We start from the raw sequence: 17,397 nt of genomic DNA on the forward strand, positions 1-17,397 counted from the left end.
CAGCGATTATACATTATCACGTAAACAAATAATACTATAAGTAATAAAATATTGAATCTTGTTTAGAGTATGAATTTTATCTCATTCAATCACCATAACTCAACAAAAAATAATTCTCTTTACTATTTTAAAAGGTTAAAGAAATACTAGAAGTAAAAAGATAAAAATCATAGGTGAAAAGGAAACGTGAATGGAATAGTATAAAAGAACTATGGAGTAATCCGTATTTTGTTTTATAAGCAAAAGATTATAGGTAGAATAACTTGAATGCATAGTAATTGACCAAAAAAGGAAAAATCAAAAGCAACGCAACGCAACGCTGCCCATTCTTTTCAACCTGGCATGAATCTCTCTCATAGACATTTCTTCTCTTTGTAAATTTCACCAAATCATCTTCTTCAATTCTAAAGCTATTCCAAGTTTTTGTGTTTCAATATAACATAAAACATTTCTACTTCTCGGATGGTTTGATTTTCTCCTATTGTGCGTGGTGAGAGAATTGAAGGTGCGGAAAAGGATAAAGCTGGGGAATGGGACAAGCGTTTCGCAAACTCTTCGATACTTTCTTCGGCAACTCGGAGATGCGGGTAGGTACTTGCAGAAACGCGCTATCAATTTTTCATTATTAACCAGAGTTGGATTCGCGAAAAATGTATGTTCTGATTCTTCTTTTAAAAAAATTATGCGCTCGTTATTTTGTTCTGCAACATATGGAACTTAATCGGAAGGTGCCAGCTTAGATTTTGTCGTTTCATATGCTTCAAAGTTTGGTTGTTCAGATTTGAAGTGATTTTTAGCAGAAATGAGCATATCTGTTTATGAATTGGTAATCGCGAGAGAGTGGTTGTTTATTTTCAAAATTATTGAATCTGATACTAAAACTATGCGATCAGCAATATACTACTAGTTGTTCTTTTCATCAATAAGTCTTTGCTAATTAATATAAATTGTGTTCTTCCGTTAAGGTTTTATGAATTTCACATGCACTTCAATTATACATGTTGTCGAATTTACCTTGAGTGGTACTGTATGTCTAGTAACTCCACTTATGAAGCAGTTTTTTTGTAAAATACTAGTATATTTGAGCACCACAACCAAATGCGGCATCGTAAAATAATGTGACATGACAGATTATTTAGTGCCAATGGTATACAAACCATAAATTGTCTAGTACTCTATTATGTATCACATTGTGCCGTGTTATCTAGCTGACATGTAGAGTTGGAAAACGTTGCATGATTGAATTTGAAGAACCAGCTACAGTGGTATATGAGCTGTCGTTTGATTCACTAGTCTAGGCAATCAAACTAATAGTACATGTGCTGAGTTCGCCTTTGTATTATGTAGTTAATACATTTGTGGAACAATGCGTTGTATTATTGCTTATTATGAGTGGTTGTAGCTGCTACACTTAGACTCGGGTTCCTATTTTGTAGGTGCGACCTCTATAATCAGAGTCAACATCATTGTAGATTGTTGAATTTGATCGTAGTAATTTCAGTCAAACAAAAGTTATATAGTGCAGATGATATGCTATAAGGTTAATTTCATATAATAATTTAAATTGTCATAGGTTGTGATGCTTGGGCTGGATGCTGCTGGCAAGACAACTATACTGTATAAGCTTCACATTGGAGAGGTTTTGTCAACCGTTCCTACCATTGGTTGGTTTATATAATCTCTATTTTCTCCCTTTAAAATGACTTGTTATTTATTTACATTATAGGTCGTTTGAGCACATAATGTGGTTACACATTGAACATTGGACAGACTGAGTTAACAGCATAGTGGCTTGGACACATTTTGATCAAAGTTTTATCAATAGATAGTTATGCATCCCTTACACATGGTGGTGAAGAAGAATTCAATCTGATCAAAGTTGTTGCTATTTTGCAGGTTTTAATGTAGAGAAAGTTCAATATAAAAATGTGGTCTTTACAGTGTGGGATGTTGGTGGCCAAGAGAAGTTAAGACCCTTATGGAGACATTACTTCAATAATACTGATGGGCTGGTAAGGTTCAATCCATTAGCATTGTACTTCTTTCGACTAGTTATTGTTAGGCAGGTGCATCTTAAAGATGCCAACAACATAAGTCTACAGATACTTGCAAATAATTCCACATGCTCTATGGAGAAACTTGTTTGATTAACCCCATATATCTTCCAAATGAACAATACCTGGAAAGCTTAATTGTTGGCAGTGAATTAGCTCCTTGCCCTTTTGAATCTACCTAGTTTTACTAATCCATATGTATTAATTTATCTCTGTAACATCAAGTGGAGAAGTATCTTATTTACAGGAAGGAAGTATCCATGGTGATTGGTGCAGACATTGTCCTTTTGTTTCTGATATTATGTGATAAACTTTTTTACTGGATAAATATGTACACTTGGGGTCTCTGCCTTATTCTTGTTTGACGGATGTAGGAAACATTTCCTTGTTTCATGGATTTGAGTTATATATGAATTTTGCGGTCAAGATGTGAAGATACTTAATTTTGGCTGCACAGGCTTTTTATTTGTTATCTTCTATGAGATGTTCTTCACTTTATTTCAGTGCTAATTGTAATGATACACTGTCCATAATTATGTCCTTTCTTTCTTGGTCGTATGAACTTCATTCTCCCTTCATTCCTTGATGCCATCTCTTCTGTTATGCAGATCTATGTTGTTGACTCTCTGGATCGAGAGAGAATTGGGAGGGCAAAGGCAGAGTTTCAGGTTTAACTCCTCTTGAATGATTCATATGTGTATGGCTCATTTTCTCCAGTTACATTATATTGAGTTGATTATTAAATTCCCCAGGCCATTATCAGAGACCCATTCATGCTTAATGCTGTTATATTGGTCTTTGCAAACAAACAAGACATGGTACGCATCTCTTTCAATCTCTTAATAGCGAAATTTAGAGTTTTGGGAAGGCAACTATAGATACTATGGCTTTTTGTGTACTAGTACTCTTCGGTTTGGCTGTGGGAGAAAGATGTAGAAATGTATGGGTGGGGGATACTTAACTTCTTTTTGGAGATAGGTGACATGAACTTTTAACTTCATGTCTGAAATTTATGAACAAGAAGCTGGCGATTAGGTTGTGTGACTGAGGTCATCGTCAAGATGAAGATGATTGATGACGAAACAAATTTTAAGCAGGATGAGTAAATAGGAGAACTGTTATTATAATGATCTATATACTACTGCTACACGATGAACCACCTATAATATGTCAGGATGTAGATTGTTGATGAGGAATATATATATATACCAATTCAGTCTTCCTCGATTACTTTTCAACTTCTCTCTTAATTACATTGTCTCTCTAGGTTACTATAATTTATAGAAAATCCTATCATTAACAGAAACAGATACATTTCATCACCAATCTGTAACTCTCTGTATATTATTACTACTACTACGGAAATTATGAAAAACGAAGTTTAAGTGGGTAGTGCGATGTTTCACACTCATTAATTAATATGAATGACATTGTACATCTGACTGGGTTAACAAACTTAGTTTACCAAATTATTATACTCCATTTTGTTTGTTTGGGTTAACAAACTTAGTTTAAAAGCAAATTAAAACATGGTTTGGTTATTTTTGTGTCTGAAGAGTGTGCTTTTTTCGGTTCAGAAAGGCGCAATGACCCCTAGGGAAGTTTGTGAGGGGATGGGGCTTTACGATCTCAAGAATAGAAAATGGCACATACAAGGGAGTTGCGCCCTCAAAGGGGATGGATTGTATGAAGGGTTGGACTGGTTATCAAGCACTTTGAAGGAACACAAGGCTGCTGGATTTTCTTCGGTGGGCCCTTCATCGTTCTAACAAGGTCGAGTCTTGTTTGTTCTGGGAACCCATACACTCTGTTTTGTAGGTTGATATCAGAATTATTTATATCTGTATATTGCAAAAGCCCGAATTTCTTTTCCCTTTTCCCCCTTCGAAAGTGTAGCCACCAAGGCCTCAAACAACACTTGGATTATGCGTTTGTATAATGAATGAAAACACAATTGCGTTTATGTAGAAAATTGTTGGAGTGGTTTATTATATTTTGCTAATACCATATAAGAGCATCTGCAACGGTGGACGGACGGCGTCTGTCCGCTTGTGCCGCTGGCAAGGACGAGCTCCACCGCTGCTGGCACGGCGCTGCTCGATGCATCGAGCACGTCCGTGCCAGCGAGCAGCTGACGTGGCGGCACGCGATTGGGCAACAGCATAACCGTTGCCTTTGAATTTTTTTTAATTAAAAATCAATTTTTAATTTTAAAAACCGATTAAAAAAAATTTCCACTTCCCAAAAAAAATATATCCGTTTTTTTCCGTTGATGGTGAAGTCGATCGCTAGTGCTACACTATTCATCACATCATTGAAGAGTGGTGAAGAATAGAGCACGTTCAAGTCGTTGTTGGATCCGGCAACGTCGAAATATGCATGCCAAATCCATAGGCGGTAGTCGGCGACCGCCTCAAGGATAAGTGTTAGGCTTCCGCCTTTATGACCGCTTAAGTGTTGCCCCTCCAAGCAGTCGGACATTTCTTCCACCTTCAATGCATGCAGTCAATGCTGCCAAGCATTCCGGGAAAACCATGGACTGATTCTTGAAGACGAAGCAACCTTTGGCAATCATCGGTGGTGGGTAACCGAAGGAATTCATCACCGAAGGCTGAACGAACGCCATCGCAAAAATTTTTTAGACAAAGGATTCCAGTGGACTCACCGATATGCAAATACTCGTCGAAGAGGTCGGTCGTTTGCCCAGTAGCGAGTTGTCGGATGGCACACGTACACTTCTGCAACGGTGTGATACTTTGCCGGCCAGTTGCATCTGGACCTGTTTGGAAGAATTCAACACGTGCGGACAATGTGTTGACAATTCGCATAAACAAGCTCTTTGACATGCGAAAACGGCGCCTGAAGTAATCAGTCGGAAACCGCGGCTCGTCGGCAACGAGCCTTTCGTGGGCTCCCTCCCGGTCACGATGGATGTAGCGGCGAGTTGATCTAGTTCGTTGAGGAGGAGGAGCGGGGGTATTCGCCGCGACATATGCTTCGTAAGCGGCACGATGTTGTTCGTAGTATTCTTGTTCTTCGCGCTCCGCTTCCGCCATAAGATGGGTGAAATCCATTTGAGGTTTTGAGTGAGGATGAAGGTGTAGATAGTTTGTATGAGAATTATGAATGAGAGATGAATGAGAGATGATTTGAAGTGATAAATGGATGATGAATGTGTGTATTTATAAATGATTTTGGGGAAAAATAAAATAAAAAAATTTAATAAAATTCAGAAAAACGGGCAAAAAAACGGTCATATTTTTGGATTTGGAAAAAATATTTTTTTATCGATTTTTAAAATTACATACCGAATTTTTATTAAATAAAAAAAAATTCAAAGTCAACGGCTATGCCGTTGCCCAATCGCTGCTCACCACGTCGCCTGCTCACTAGCACGGACGTGCTCGATGCAGCGAGCAGCGCCGTGCCAGCGGCGCGAGCGCAGCGGCGACGGGTCTCGTTCTTACCAGCGGCACGGACGGACGGACGCCGTCCGTCCACCGTTGTGCATGCTCTCATGTTGGATAAATCGAGTTTCTCTAAACTCCAAATTTTCCTACTTTTAGGCACTAAGTATTAGGGAAGTATTATATTGCTAACTCAACACCTAACTATAATTAAATAATAGCCATTAGAAATTAACTAACTTTTGAAAAATATCTCATAATTTTAAAATGCATATAACTTTCTCGATTTAAATTATTTTTTCGCACAACATATATCAAATTAAAGATAATATCATAAAGATTTTAACGAGATCTCACTTGCATATGTTCCGATGTCAAAATTTGAATTTTTTTTAAAAATTTTCATAAATTTCGTTAACAGCTTTATATCATTACACAATACATAATATGTCAATATAATGCTTGTACAATGTCAATATGAAATTGTATTGACATTGTCATGTTTTTGTGTTGTATTTCATACAATGTATTGGCATTGTGTTTCTAAACCCTAAATTTGATAGTTGTTATTATCTTTTTAATATTAAAAAATGAAAAACGAAATTACACATGGCAAATTGTAGACCACAAGATTTTAACGAGATCTCACTTGCATATGTTCTGATGTCAAAATTTGAAATTTTTTTAAAAATTTTCATAAATTTCGTTAACAGCTTTATATCATTACACAATACATAATATGTCAATATAATGCTTGTACAATGTCAATATGAAATTGTATTGACATTGTCATGTTTTTGTGTTGTATTTCATACAATGTATTGACATTGTGTTTCTAAACCCTAAATTTGATAGTTGCTATTATCTTTTTAATATTAAAAAATGAAAAACGAATTACACATGGCAAATTGTAGACCACGAGATTTCTAAAATTCTATGGTCTTAAATTAGTTATAGTTAGCAATTGAATGATGAGTTAGCAATTGATCACTCCCCCGCAGTATTAAATACCAAAATATAGTCGAATAACAACAAAAATATTGATATGCCATAGGGGAGTGATCAATCGCTAACTCATCATTTAATTGCTAACCACAACTAATTTAAGACCATAGGATTTTAGAAATCTAGTGGTATAAAATTGCCACGTGTAATTTTCATTTTTATTAAATAAATCAAAAAAGATAAAAAAAACTACCAAATTAGGGTTTTGGATGAAAATGTCAATATAAAATGTTTTGAAATATCAACACAATGCTTTGAGAATGTCAACGCATTGCTTTAAGAATGACATTCTACATGTATTATATTGACATTTGTTGTTGTACGAAAAAATTGAAAATTTTCGATTTTTTTTTTCAAATTTTGACATCGGAACATATGCAAGTGAGATCTCGTTAGAATCTGTATAAAGTTATCTTTAATTTGATATATGTCATGGAAAAAAAATTTAAATCAAGAAAGTAATATGCGTTTTAAAGTTATGAGATATTTTTCAAAAGTTAGTTACAACTAATTTGTTGTAAATTGACCTTAATACCCTTATTGACGTTTTTTGTTCCTCGTATTGACGATCTGAGGCTGATGATCTAGGCATTTGATTTGAATATCTAATGACTATTATTTAATTATAGTTAGCAATTAAGTATTGAGTTAGCAATATAACACTCCCGCCATCATAAATGTATCTATAAGGGCAATTATCGTTTTTACTGATCTATATATATTACTCCATGAAAATAGTCTTGTTTTAAAAATTTTGTTTGATTTTGTTTCATTATTTATATCCGGTTCAAGGATAATAATGTAATAGTATCATAATATTATTATTATTATTATTATATAAAAGGGGAGTTTTGGGGGTATATATGGAATTACCATTTAAGTTTAGACACTATAATGTAGACATTTAAGAATAAAAACTATGATATAGACGTGGTCTTCTCATGCTTTGAATCATTTCACACCTTCCATTGAATATTATTAATACTGGAAAATAAAGACTCTGAATCAAAATAAAAAACTATAATTTATATAAAACTGATTTAAGCTTAAAATTAGAATCTAGACATGCACATGCAAAAAAAAAAGAAAAGAGAAACAAACAAGTTTTGGCCTTAATTTTGAATAATTACAAGTTTTGGGCATGAATTTGAATATTTTTAAATTTTGATATGTCCTTCTTCATTAAAATTGATGAAATGTTATTCTATTAAAAATTTGCTATTAATGGCGTCAATTTTAATGTTTCATGAGAAATTTAGGAATAAATGTCTCTATTCATGAAATTGATGATGAAACGACCGAAAGTTTTAATTGGCTGCCATGAATATTTACATAATGAGCTCAAGGATTTAACTATAGTTAACGGCCATGAACTTCATATTTTGAATAAGATATATACCATTAACCTCTATGATAGATACTCCATATAATTATTGTTACATAAAAAATAGGCAAATTCCTATGAGATTTCTACTTCAGAATGGATTAAATCAACATAGGTAATAAATATATAAATAAAGGAAAATTCTAATAAACTAATTTAGATAATTAGTTTTACCATAACTAAAACACTCAAACGTTAGAAAAAAAAATAGAAAATGCCAATTTTACATTTAATGTATAATCATGAATTTAAAAATTTAATGCACAGTCATAAAATTCTATCAAATCTTGTTATGCATAGAGAGATGTAACCGTTATTTACTCATAAATATATAACTTATGTCGTATAATTAATTGGACCCAATATTAATAATATTTTTGTAGGTTTTGATATTTACAAATTTCGATATTAGGGAAGTTAAAAAGTTTTTATTTTATTCGTATTCTAAATGGGAAAAGTGAAAAGTTTAGGAAGACTTTCGTAATTCATTCTTTTACTATAAATTACATGGCATTTGTTATGTTATAATCCACACGTTCCTACATTTTTTTTCTTACATTCTTCGTTGAAATTTCTGCTGAAATTTACTCACTTGGTATTCTTCCCCTTCTTCATCTATATTATTATAACATGAAGTCAGTTTTCTATTTTATGATTCCCTTTTGTGGTTTATGTGTTAATAATGTTTGTTTTGTATTCTTAATTCGCTTTCAGTTGTTCTTTATTTTTGTGATTAGTTGTTTTCTATTCTCTATTCGCCTTTGTTTTTCTAATTTATTAGATGGTGAAGATGGACTTTAGGTACGGCAATCATCATTGTCCGTGTATTTATTGGGAGTTATAGCTTCGGCTACTTCGTTGTTGTGTCGCGAGTCGAAATGGGTTGGTAATCGTTGTATATTGACGGGAATAGTGGGATGAAAAAATAAATATTGAGGGTTAATTCTTTTGTTGTTCTAGACTACAATTAACATTCCATAAGTGTACTAGGCTTTTTTTAAATTCCGACTTTGGGAGAGACGCATGGCCGTGATACGTTTTAGGGTAAGACGCATGACCTTAATGCGTCTTTCATTTTTTTTTAATTGAACGACGACCCTTATGCGTCTCTCTTTCGAATCCTCGAACACCATTGTCTTCGTTTTCGAAAGGGCTTCGCGTGAGTATCTTCGTTTTCGAAAGGGTTTTCGAATCCTCGAAGCCCTTTTGAAAACGAAGACAATGGAGTTGGAGGATTCGAAAGAGACACGTGAGGGTCATGCGTTTTACCCTAATTCGCATATCCGTCATGCGTCGTTCAATTAAAAAAATAAAATTGAAAGACGGATTAAGGTCATGCGTCTTAGGGTAAAACGCATCACGGTCATGCATTTCATTAACGGGCGAAGCATGAGGGTCATGCGTCTCTCCCAAAGCCGGAATTTAAAAAAAGTCCAGGACACTTATGGAATGTTAATTGTAGTATAGAACAACAAAAGAATTAACCCATTGAGGATGATGAATATCGACTGTAATGTGAGTCTTGATGCAAATTTATGTCTTCCTGCAACTCTTCCACCATGTTAATCGGTCCCAGAAGTAACATAGTTATTCGGAGAAGTCGTTTTTTCATCAGCAAGTCTGCCAAATTTCGCGGTCACCGCGTCTCTGAGTTCACTTCTATCATCCGGAAACATGATCGCGGCAGCCGCAGGATCGAGCTCAGCTCATGGAGCGGTGACGTCAGCGATCACGCAAGTGGCGGTCACGGCGGTGGCAATTGCTTCCGGCGCTTGTCTTTCCACGAAGGTGGAGTTTCTTTGGCCCAAAGTTGATGAGCAGCCTGGTAAAGTGAATTAGTGTCAAGTTCTGATGCTTTTGATTCTTATTACTAGCCTACAAAGATATGCTGAGTTTTTGAAAGCGAATTGAAAAGAGATAATGATAATTACAAAGATATGCAGAGTTTTTGAAAGCGAATTGAAAAGAGATAATGATAATATCTGAATGTTGATCTGAATTTCTGTTTGCGCTGAATGTCGTCTGAAACTAAAAATTTTCTGATTACCCCGTAGTCACTTCTACCTGCTTACACGTATGTCAAGTAACCAAGATATGTTAATTTTCTGAAATCCATTGCCATATGCTAGAACTCTAATTTTAAAGGTCCATGCACTAATACATGAAATGACCTATTCTTTATTACTGATGAAAACTGACCTAGAAACAAAACTCAATATGTTGTACAGAATTGTAGAAAAAGTACTTGGAAAGGTTTGCTGAGCACTGCAGTTGATATAGAATATGGTTAATGTTTTATCTTAATTTGATCGAAACATAGGACACAACTTTACATATAAGGTGGATTAAAGAGATAATAGAACTAGTTAAAGGAGCCAGGAGATACAAATTACAAATGAAGAAAGAAAGAGACACATAAAAGAAATCCCAAGGTCCAAGTATGAGCTTGCCATGGTTTTAATCCTGTGTTAGATATTTTCTTGATTTGTCCTGCCATGTATGTCATAAAGTATTTTTCCTTATTGATGATTATGTACTTAATCCATAGTCATAAAAACTTATTTCATATTTTGGTGTTTGTTTATCCATTTGGTTTATTATTCTTGATGAGTCCAAAAATGAATTATATACTGTCCGGATTTTGTTAGTCCATGCTCAAAATTGATTTTTCAAATTGTTCCCTTTGTTGAAATGATATTGCACTTCTGGGCAGGATCTCATATTCTTGATGGAGTAGATGTTACTGGGCATCCCATATTCAATGATGCTAGGGTTTGCCATCTTCATTCGTTCATGTTATTCGTACCCAAAATATTCCGCTACTGTAAGACACTAAGATTCTGCACCTGTGAAGGCAGGTGCATAAGGCAATTGCATTTGCGAAGAAAGCTCATCATTGTCAGACAAGAAGAACAGGGGATCCCTATTTATCCCACTGTATTCACACAGGCAAAATTTTAGCTGTTCTAGTCCCATCAGATGGTAAAAGAGTATGTAATCCCCTTTCATATAATTTTTCTTGCATTTTGTACCGCAAGATTATCTTCTGAATGGTGCAATTTCCCTCAAGTCATTAACCTATGTGGACAAGTAAGATGCATGTTGGAATTGTGTCCTTATACTACAGATTCATGAATATCAAAACTACTTTGTAAGTGACAGACTATATGGTTCAGCAGAATTAGATTTGAGGCTTGTCTACGTTTGAACTGTATGTCTGTCATTTTGTGGTCTTTAATTCATATTATCCAATGGTATTAAGTGCTCTTTATTCAGGCCATTGATACAATTGTAGCTGGGATCCTCCATGACATAGTTGATGACACTTGTGAAAGTTTGGACAGCATAGATCGATAGTTTGATTCTGATGGTGCAAAGTTGGTTGCTGGAGTTTCCCGACTGAGCTATATTAATCAGGTATAACACTTTCGAATATCTTAAACTCCAGAGGGAATCATACAATACCCCTGGAGTTTCCAGAACTCTTTGGTAGCAACTAGCAAGATATCATAGATTAAAACACCTCTGAAGATATAGAGCTTGAAATCTTCTTGCCAAATAAATGTCGAATATGATGATGCATACCTGAAACTAGCCATTTGTCCTATATCTTTTTTTTTTACATAAAACCTTCATTTTAATCACTCCCACCATCTTGTTCTTAATTTTCATTTTTTTGGGATTGACTACCATGCTTTGTACTAACACTGGCAGTTACTTGTTCTGCAGCTACTACGAAGACGCCGCAGGATGAGTGTAGGTCAAGATACACTCAACCACGAAGAGGTATGCAAGTATGCCATGCTAAGTATAAACTAAAGTGTCATACTTTGGACCAATGATTCTGTGACAGCTCTTTGTTATCGGTCTGTGTATACATGGTCAGTAGAATGGTTGAGGTTGCAAGATGATAGCTGAGTAAGCTCTATCTGTTCTTATGATCAGCCAATAAAAATGACATGTTAAACATTTTTTTCCTTATTAGGCTCGCAGTTGCCAAAATATACCAGAACCAATATCATGTTGGAAATATTGACTTATTAAAATTATACAGACAGAAGCTAATATGTGTTCAAGATTACCAAGAGCAGCCAAGGGGTCATAATGGAGATGGAAGTTATATTACTGTAAATATTTGTTTTTTGTTATGTGCATATGATATGTTTATTGTAATAAATTGTAAAGTTTCAAAAATTTCTTAATTAACTATAATAAATTATTTTATTGCAAACTCAAAAAAATATTAGTGTACACATGTTAAATTTTGGAGTTATCAATTAATGGCGGCATATATATGTATTATTGTGACAATGAAGATGACTATACATTATCGATTTGAGCTTAAAAAATTAAAAGTAATAGCACAAATTTTGGTAAAACTGAAACAATTAAGATTTTTAAAATTTTGTAATTTATCATTCAAATATTAAAAGACATGAAATAAATCAGAATTAAATTAAACTTGATAATTTTATAGATAATTAATCCTTATTAATATTATAAGTATTATGGAACTGAACAACAAACTATCATTAGAAGCATTATAACACCAAGAATATCATTATAATAGTTAAAAAGGGACAATGCAAATTTTTTAAACATATGAAATTAAGATTTAGTTAAAAGCTATAAAATTAGACATTTAATATATAGTAGTAGTATTTTGTTAGAAATAATGTTAAATAAAAAAGTTATGAAATTAAATGATTTAGACTCACATTCACATTGTTGTAATTGAGAATAATTAATCCACAACCAAGTTTGTGTATAAAATGAATTAGATAAGAATCACACGTGGTAGTTGTAATTTAGATTTCAAAATTCTATGATAGATATTAGTTATTAATTCTTATGTAAAATTTGATTTCCAATTAATTACTTCTATATTAACTAAATTACATGTGTAGTAGTACTGGTATAAATTTAAACAGTTGAAAAGTCTCGACATTGTGCTTTAATTTCTTGAAAAAACTGAACCATACATTTAATAAATAAACATTACTTATATTTACAAACTAAACATATATGCATGATTACTACTACCATGTGTCATATGAGAAATATCATTGTACACAGTATTAATTTTCACATTAAAACTATTTCATTAAGCATCGAAGTAAAAAAGAAACTTTTGGATACAAAATTAAAACCCACCGCACAGGTTTATAAGGAAAAAAAAATCTAAGGTTGAAATTCGATAATTTTCTGGATTAATTGCACTAACCTTGTTTGTTTATTGTAAAAAAAAAAAGTTAGTACCAACGGCTCTTTTCCTTCACAAATGACCGTTAGCCACCTCTTACATTAATCCCAGCAATCGCAAAACCCTAATCACAAACTATATAACACCCCCAATTCAAAAAGGTTTCTCACCAACAACCATTCCAATCGATCTCTTTGTGCTCAAATCTCAATCGATCTTTCTCTCTGTTAATTGTTTTAAGTCTAACTAATCCAATTTTTAACTGCTGTTATATACCGACTCTTCTTCTTCTTCTGCAGGAATTCGATTATTTTTGTATTTGTCTATCTATATCTGCTATTGTTATTGTTTTTTGTGCTAACATATGGAAACAGGAAACATGAACACATCTTCCACACCGAACAAGGGTAACTCGCAACTCCCCCTGCAAGAGAAGCTCCTGCAGAGAAGAAATTCCAAGGAGAATGTATGTTGATTTACTATTTCCGAAAATGTTTTTTTGTATCTACTAATTCATTCATTTATCTGCAGAGATTGGTTTGAATTTGTTGATTGAATGATTCCTGATAAGAGACTGTTTTGATGCAGTTGGATCGCTTCATACCGAATAGGTCGGCGATGGATTTCGACTATGCTAATTATATGCTTACAGGTAAGGAAAACCCATCTACCAGCTCCTCTCCATCCAGAGAAGCATACAGGAAGCAGCTTGCAGAAACCTTCAACATGAACAGAACTCGGATTTTGGCTTTCAAGAACAAACCACCAACCCCAGTTGAGGCGATCCCCAATGATTTCTCATCTCACCAACTCAAATCTGCCAAACCACGCCGTCATATCCCTCAGGTTAATACTAATGAAGAGCAGATTGATTGTTCATGTAGTTTTGGTTGCAATATAACTTACTGAATTGGATATCTTTGTGTGCAGACTTCTGAGAAGACACTAGATGCCCCTGACATTATGGATGATTATTACTTGAATCTATTGGATTGGGGCAGCAGCAATGTTCTTTCCATAGCTCTTGGACACACTGTGTATTTGTGGGATGCTTCTGATGGAGCTACCTCTGAACTCGTTACTATCGATGATGAGTGTGGCCCTGTCACCAGTGTCAAATGGGCTCCTGATGGAAGGCATATTGCTGTCGGTCTCAACAACTCTGAAGTTCAGTTATGGGATTCCACCTCTAACAGACTGGTGAGTTGCCTTCATATGTATATGATTGCGTTTTCTGTGTTATCTTTCAAGAAGACGAATATTCACTCTGTTTTTTATGTTGCTGCAGCTGAGAACATTGAAAGGAGGGCACAGATTGCGAGTTGGTGCCATGGACTGGAACAATCACATCCTGACAACTGGAGGTATGGACGGTCAGATTTTCAACAATGATGTGAGAGTGAGGTCGCACATTGTTGAAACTTATACTGGACATGACCAAGAAGTCTGTGGGCTTAAGTGGTCAGCATCTGGGCAGCAGTTGGCTAGTGGTGGAAACGACAACGTCCTCCAAATCTGGGACAGATCCATGGCAGCATCCAATGCTCCTACTCAGTGGCTTCACAGGCTCGAGGAGCATACTGCTGCTGTTAAAGCACTCGCATGGTGTCCCTTTCAGAGCAACTTACTGGCATCCGGTGGAGGTGCTGGAGATAGGTGCATCAAGTTCTGGAACACATACACTGGTGCGTGTGTGAACTCAGTGGACACCGGCTCACAAGTCTGTGCTCTTTTGTGGAACAAAAACGAGCGCGAACTGCTCAGTTCTCATGGTTTTACACACAATCAACTTACTCTGTGGAAGTATCCATCAATGGTGAAGATGGCTGAACTCACTGGGCATACCTCTCGAGTTCTTTATATGGCGCAGAGCCCGGATGGGTGCACAGTTGCATCTGCAGCAGGAGACGAGACTCTTCGATTTTGGAATGTTTTTGGGACACCAGAAGTTGCTACTAAGCCTGCGCAAAAGACAAATTCAGTGCCATTCGCTCACTTGAACCGCATCAGATGATCGGTGGCAAAGGAGATGTATGGTTGATACAGAACTTATGTACATATATATATGTGGAAAATAATTGTAATTCATACATGTTTCTTCTTTCTTTCTCAGTCACCCATTGTGACAATCCCAAACTTGTACAAATATCAATAATATATGGTAACTGCATCTTTTTAATTTGAAAAAAAATGTTTTGGGGATCAGTTTTTTGGGTACCTACCATATATTTTCACATTCTCAAATCACACTCTGCAGACATGAAAGCAAAGATCGTAGTATTTTCTAACAAATTGGCATAGTGATAAAATGGAAACTAGACAATGACTACATAAATTGGCGCCTAGTGTGAGTGTCCTTCCTTGTGCGAGAATGAGGATCTTGAAAAGGTTGCACAAATGAAGGATCTTGAGTATCTTCGTGTACCCAAAGATACTGAGGTTGAGCGCCATTGCAATATGACTATGTAAATTGGCGCCTCATGTAAGTGTCCTCGTGCACGAATAAAGGATCTTGAGGAGGAAACTGAGGTTGTGCCATTGCAATGTGACTTTGGGGAGGGACAGGTGCACCACCCCATGCATTGTTGCTGTTATTTGCTGAATTCAAGGTAAGATAATAAATTAACCCCAGAATGACACTGGCAAGGGACAGCACAGCAGCTCCAGCGAAAACACCGGGTTTCACAACATAACAGTAGTAGTTGGTGTAGTACAGGTTCTCTTCACCATGCTCATCATTCAAAGCTGCACCAGCAAGCAACAGAAGAAATGCTATGACAAATGTAAACCTGCACATGCAATTACAAAATTGATTACGTAAACGAACAAACAAAACTTATAATATAAGCTCAAGATTGGATTCTAACTTTATTCCTCAGAAAATCCTGATGCCCGTTGGTGTTATTTGTTCATTTCCAAAAACTATGGCAGTGAAGAAACTTGTAAATGGTTTAGTTACCAGGAAACAATAAAGCAGACCAGAGCTGTAGTCCAATTTGAATTTGACTGATGTGGGCCTTTTCTACAACAAACGCATCGAGTTGCAACATTTATGATAATTTGAGCAATCATGAGAGTAGCTGCCGCCGTTAATCCAAGGCCTAGGGCGGGACTTCTGGGATATATACATTCTTCAGGAGAGGGACTCTGGACCTGATCACCCTACAAAAACAAACAAATGGTCCAATTAACCGCAACTGATAATAACTACCAGAACGGAAATTTTCAATTGATTGCTACAGTACTAATTTCTTTATACCAAAGTCGGTCACCTAACTTACAATATAAAACCAAACCACTTGACTTAGCTTAAATGCGCATTTCATCTGTAATGAGCTAAATCGTCAAGTAAGGTACCTCAACAGTCAATAACTTTCTAGCAAAGAGAAAGATGATACAATGACGATGGATAAAATCGGAGAAAATGGGACTGACTGCAGGTTCATCATGGTTACTTTCTGACCATGCTATGGTTGAAAATTTGTCAACCAGAATCATTTGCTTGACATTGCTGCTACTATGAAATCACAAGTCCAAGTAAACTCATGGCTATTACAATCAACAAACTCAGTTTGTGCATTTTCACTTAACATCACCATCTAATCACTTTTAACCTTCCCTTTTAGTGAGGCAATTAAGCAATTAACTTAGATATGGAACATAGAGCAAATATGAAACTGCTGACACTCACACTATAGATTCAGCCTACACAAACAGCATCTAATATCATCCAACCAAAAGCACAAAAACAATATTCATTAGTCATAATTTTATCTTCAAACATCCGTTGATGCTGACTGCTGAATTGCTATACTAAAACTAAGCTAGAGCCCAGAAGTTGGAAGCTCTAGTTTATTAATTATTAGTATAAAACATTAATGATCAAACCAAATCTGCGGATGATAGAGATTCAATCACCGAAGAATAACTGTCATTTTGTTTGGCCAATATGCAACTAATTCATCCATCCTCACCAAAAAGGGGAGAAAATGAGAAGCAAAACTTTGTGTTCTGAATCTGATCCAATAAATAAATCATATTAACTTCTTACTCTGTAAATCTTCATGATTCCGCAGTAATTGCTAGTAATAATCAAATCCACACACCTTAATCCGTTTAGCTTCCGCAGCAAAGCCTGTCGCGGCAGAAAGCAGCCCGAGAAATCCAACGACAGAGCATACTAGAATCACATTTCTTCTATCCTCCATTTTTCCTTTTCTCCCTCGAGATTTTCTTCTCTCTAATCAATTGCGACGGTGACGAAATGCCGAAGACATTGAACTGGCGAAATCTCCTGTTTGTGCGATGTGTGGAACTGAAGCAACTATTATTGCTGCTGCTGTA

The 17,397-nt window shown here is 35.4% G+C and overlaps 3 protein-coding genes across 5 annotated transcripts; 2 read left to right on the top strand and 1 right to left on the bottom strand.

Moving 5' to 3' along the window:
• Nucleotides 1-262: 262 nt before the first annotated feature.
• Nucleotides 263-4,017, top strand: LOC121797324 (ADP-ribosylation factor 1-like 2). 2 transcript variants are annotated; one of them, XM_042196079.1, is made up of 6 exons: nucleotides 263-591; nucleotides 1,574-1,664; nucleotides 1,897-2,012; nucleotides 2,663-2,722; nucleotides 2,807-2,872; nucleotides 3,632-4,017. In XM_042196079.1, the coding sequence occupies exons 2-6, from the start codon at nucleotides 1,580-1,582 to the stop codon at nucleotides 3,821-3,823; spliced, it is 519 nt and encodes a 172-aa protein (XP_042052013.1). In that variant the 5' UTR covers nucleotides 263-591; nucleotides 1,574-1,579; the 3' UTR covers nucleotides 3,824-4,017. The 2 variants fall into 2 exon arrangements, with proteins under 2 accessions (XP_042052013.1, XP_042052012.1); XM_042196078.1 differs by having other exon boundaries at nucleotides 263-587.
• A 9,133-nt stretch (nucleotides 4,018-13,150) lies between these two features.
• Nucleotides 13,151-15,165, top strand: LOC121794630 (cell division cycle 20.2, cofactor of APC complex-like). The gene is made up of 4 exons (XM_042192881.1): nucleotides 13,151-13,519; nucleotides 13,642-13,899; nucleotides 13,984-14,253; nucleotides 14,342-15,165. Exons 1-4 carry the CDS (start codon nucleotides 13,418-13,420, stop codon nucleotides 15,065-15,067), a joined length of 1,356 nt encoding a protein of 451 aa, XP_042048815.1. The 5' UTR covers nucleotides 13,151-13,417; the 3' UTR covers nucleotides 15,068-15,165.
• Nucleotides 15,166-15,205: 40 nt separating this feature from the next.
• LOC121794631 (protein MODIFYING WALL LIGNIN-1-like) lies at nucleotides 15,206-17,397 on the bottom strand. Of its 2 annotated transcripts, none has more exons than XM_042192882.1 (3): nucleotides 17,160-17,397; nucleotides 16,013-16,215; nucleotides 15,206-15,842 (listed from the first exon to the last, which is right to left on the bottom strand). In XM_042192882.1, exons 1-3 carry the CDS (start codon nucleotides 17,259-17,261, stop codon nucleotides 15,515-15,517), a joined length of 633 nt encoding a protein of 210 aa, XP_042048816.1. In that variant the 5' UTR covers nucleotides 17,262-17,397; the 3' UTR covers nucleotides 15,206-15,514. The 2 variants fall into 2 exon arrangements, with proteins under 2 accessions (XP_042048816.1, XP_042048817.1); XM_042192883.1 differs by having other exon boundaries at nucleotides 17,105-17,212.

The sequence above is a fragment of the Salvia splendens genome, chromosome 3 (assembly GCF_004379255.2).
Source record: "Salvia splendens isolate huo1 chromosome 3, SspV2, whole genome shotgun sequence".
Classification (NCBI taxonomy): domain Eukaryota; kingdom Viridiplantae; phylum Streptophyta; class Magnoliopsida; order Lamiales; family Lamiaceae; genus Salvia; species Salvia splendens.

Bases quoted from the DNA above. Each gene is read 5' to 3' on its own strand.
- LOC121794631 (XM_042192882.1), bottom strand. From the start codon at position 17,261: ATGGAGGATAGAAGAAATGTGATTCTAGTATGCTCTGTCGTTGGATTT. The intron at 16,216-17,159 runs GTGTGTGGATTT...TTGTTTTTGTAG, and splicing joins CGGAAGCTAAACGGATTAAG to GGTGATCAGGTCCAGAGTCC. The intron at 15,843-16,012 runs GTAACTAAACCA...TTGCATGTGCAG, and splicing joins GTCTGCTTTATTGTTTCCTG to GTTTACATTTGTCATAGCAT.
- LOC121797324 (XM_042196078.1), top strand. From the start codon at position 531: ATGGGACAAGCGTTTCGCAAACTCTTCGATACTTTCTTCGGCAACTCG. The intron at 2,723-2,806 runs GTTTAACTCCTC...TAAATTCCCCAG, and splicing joins GGGCAAAGGCAGAGTTTCAG to GCCATTATCAGAGACCCATT. The intron at 2,873-3,631 runs GTACGCATCTCT...TTTTCGGTTCAG, and splicing joins TTGCAAACAAACAAGACATG to AAAGGCGCAATGACCCCTAG.
- LOC121794630 (XM_042192881.1), top strand. From the start codon at position 13,418: ATGGAAACAGGAAACATGAACACATCTTCCACACCGAACAAGGGTAAC. The intron at 13,520-13,641 runs GTATGTTGATTT...GTTTTGATGCAG, and splicing joins GAAGAAATTCCAAGGAGAAT to TTGGATCGCTTCATACCGAA. The intron at 14,254-14,341 runs GTGAGTTGCCTT...ATGTTGCTGCAG, and splicing joins ATTCCACCTCTAACAGACTG to CTGAGAACATTGAAAGGAGG.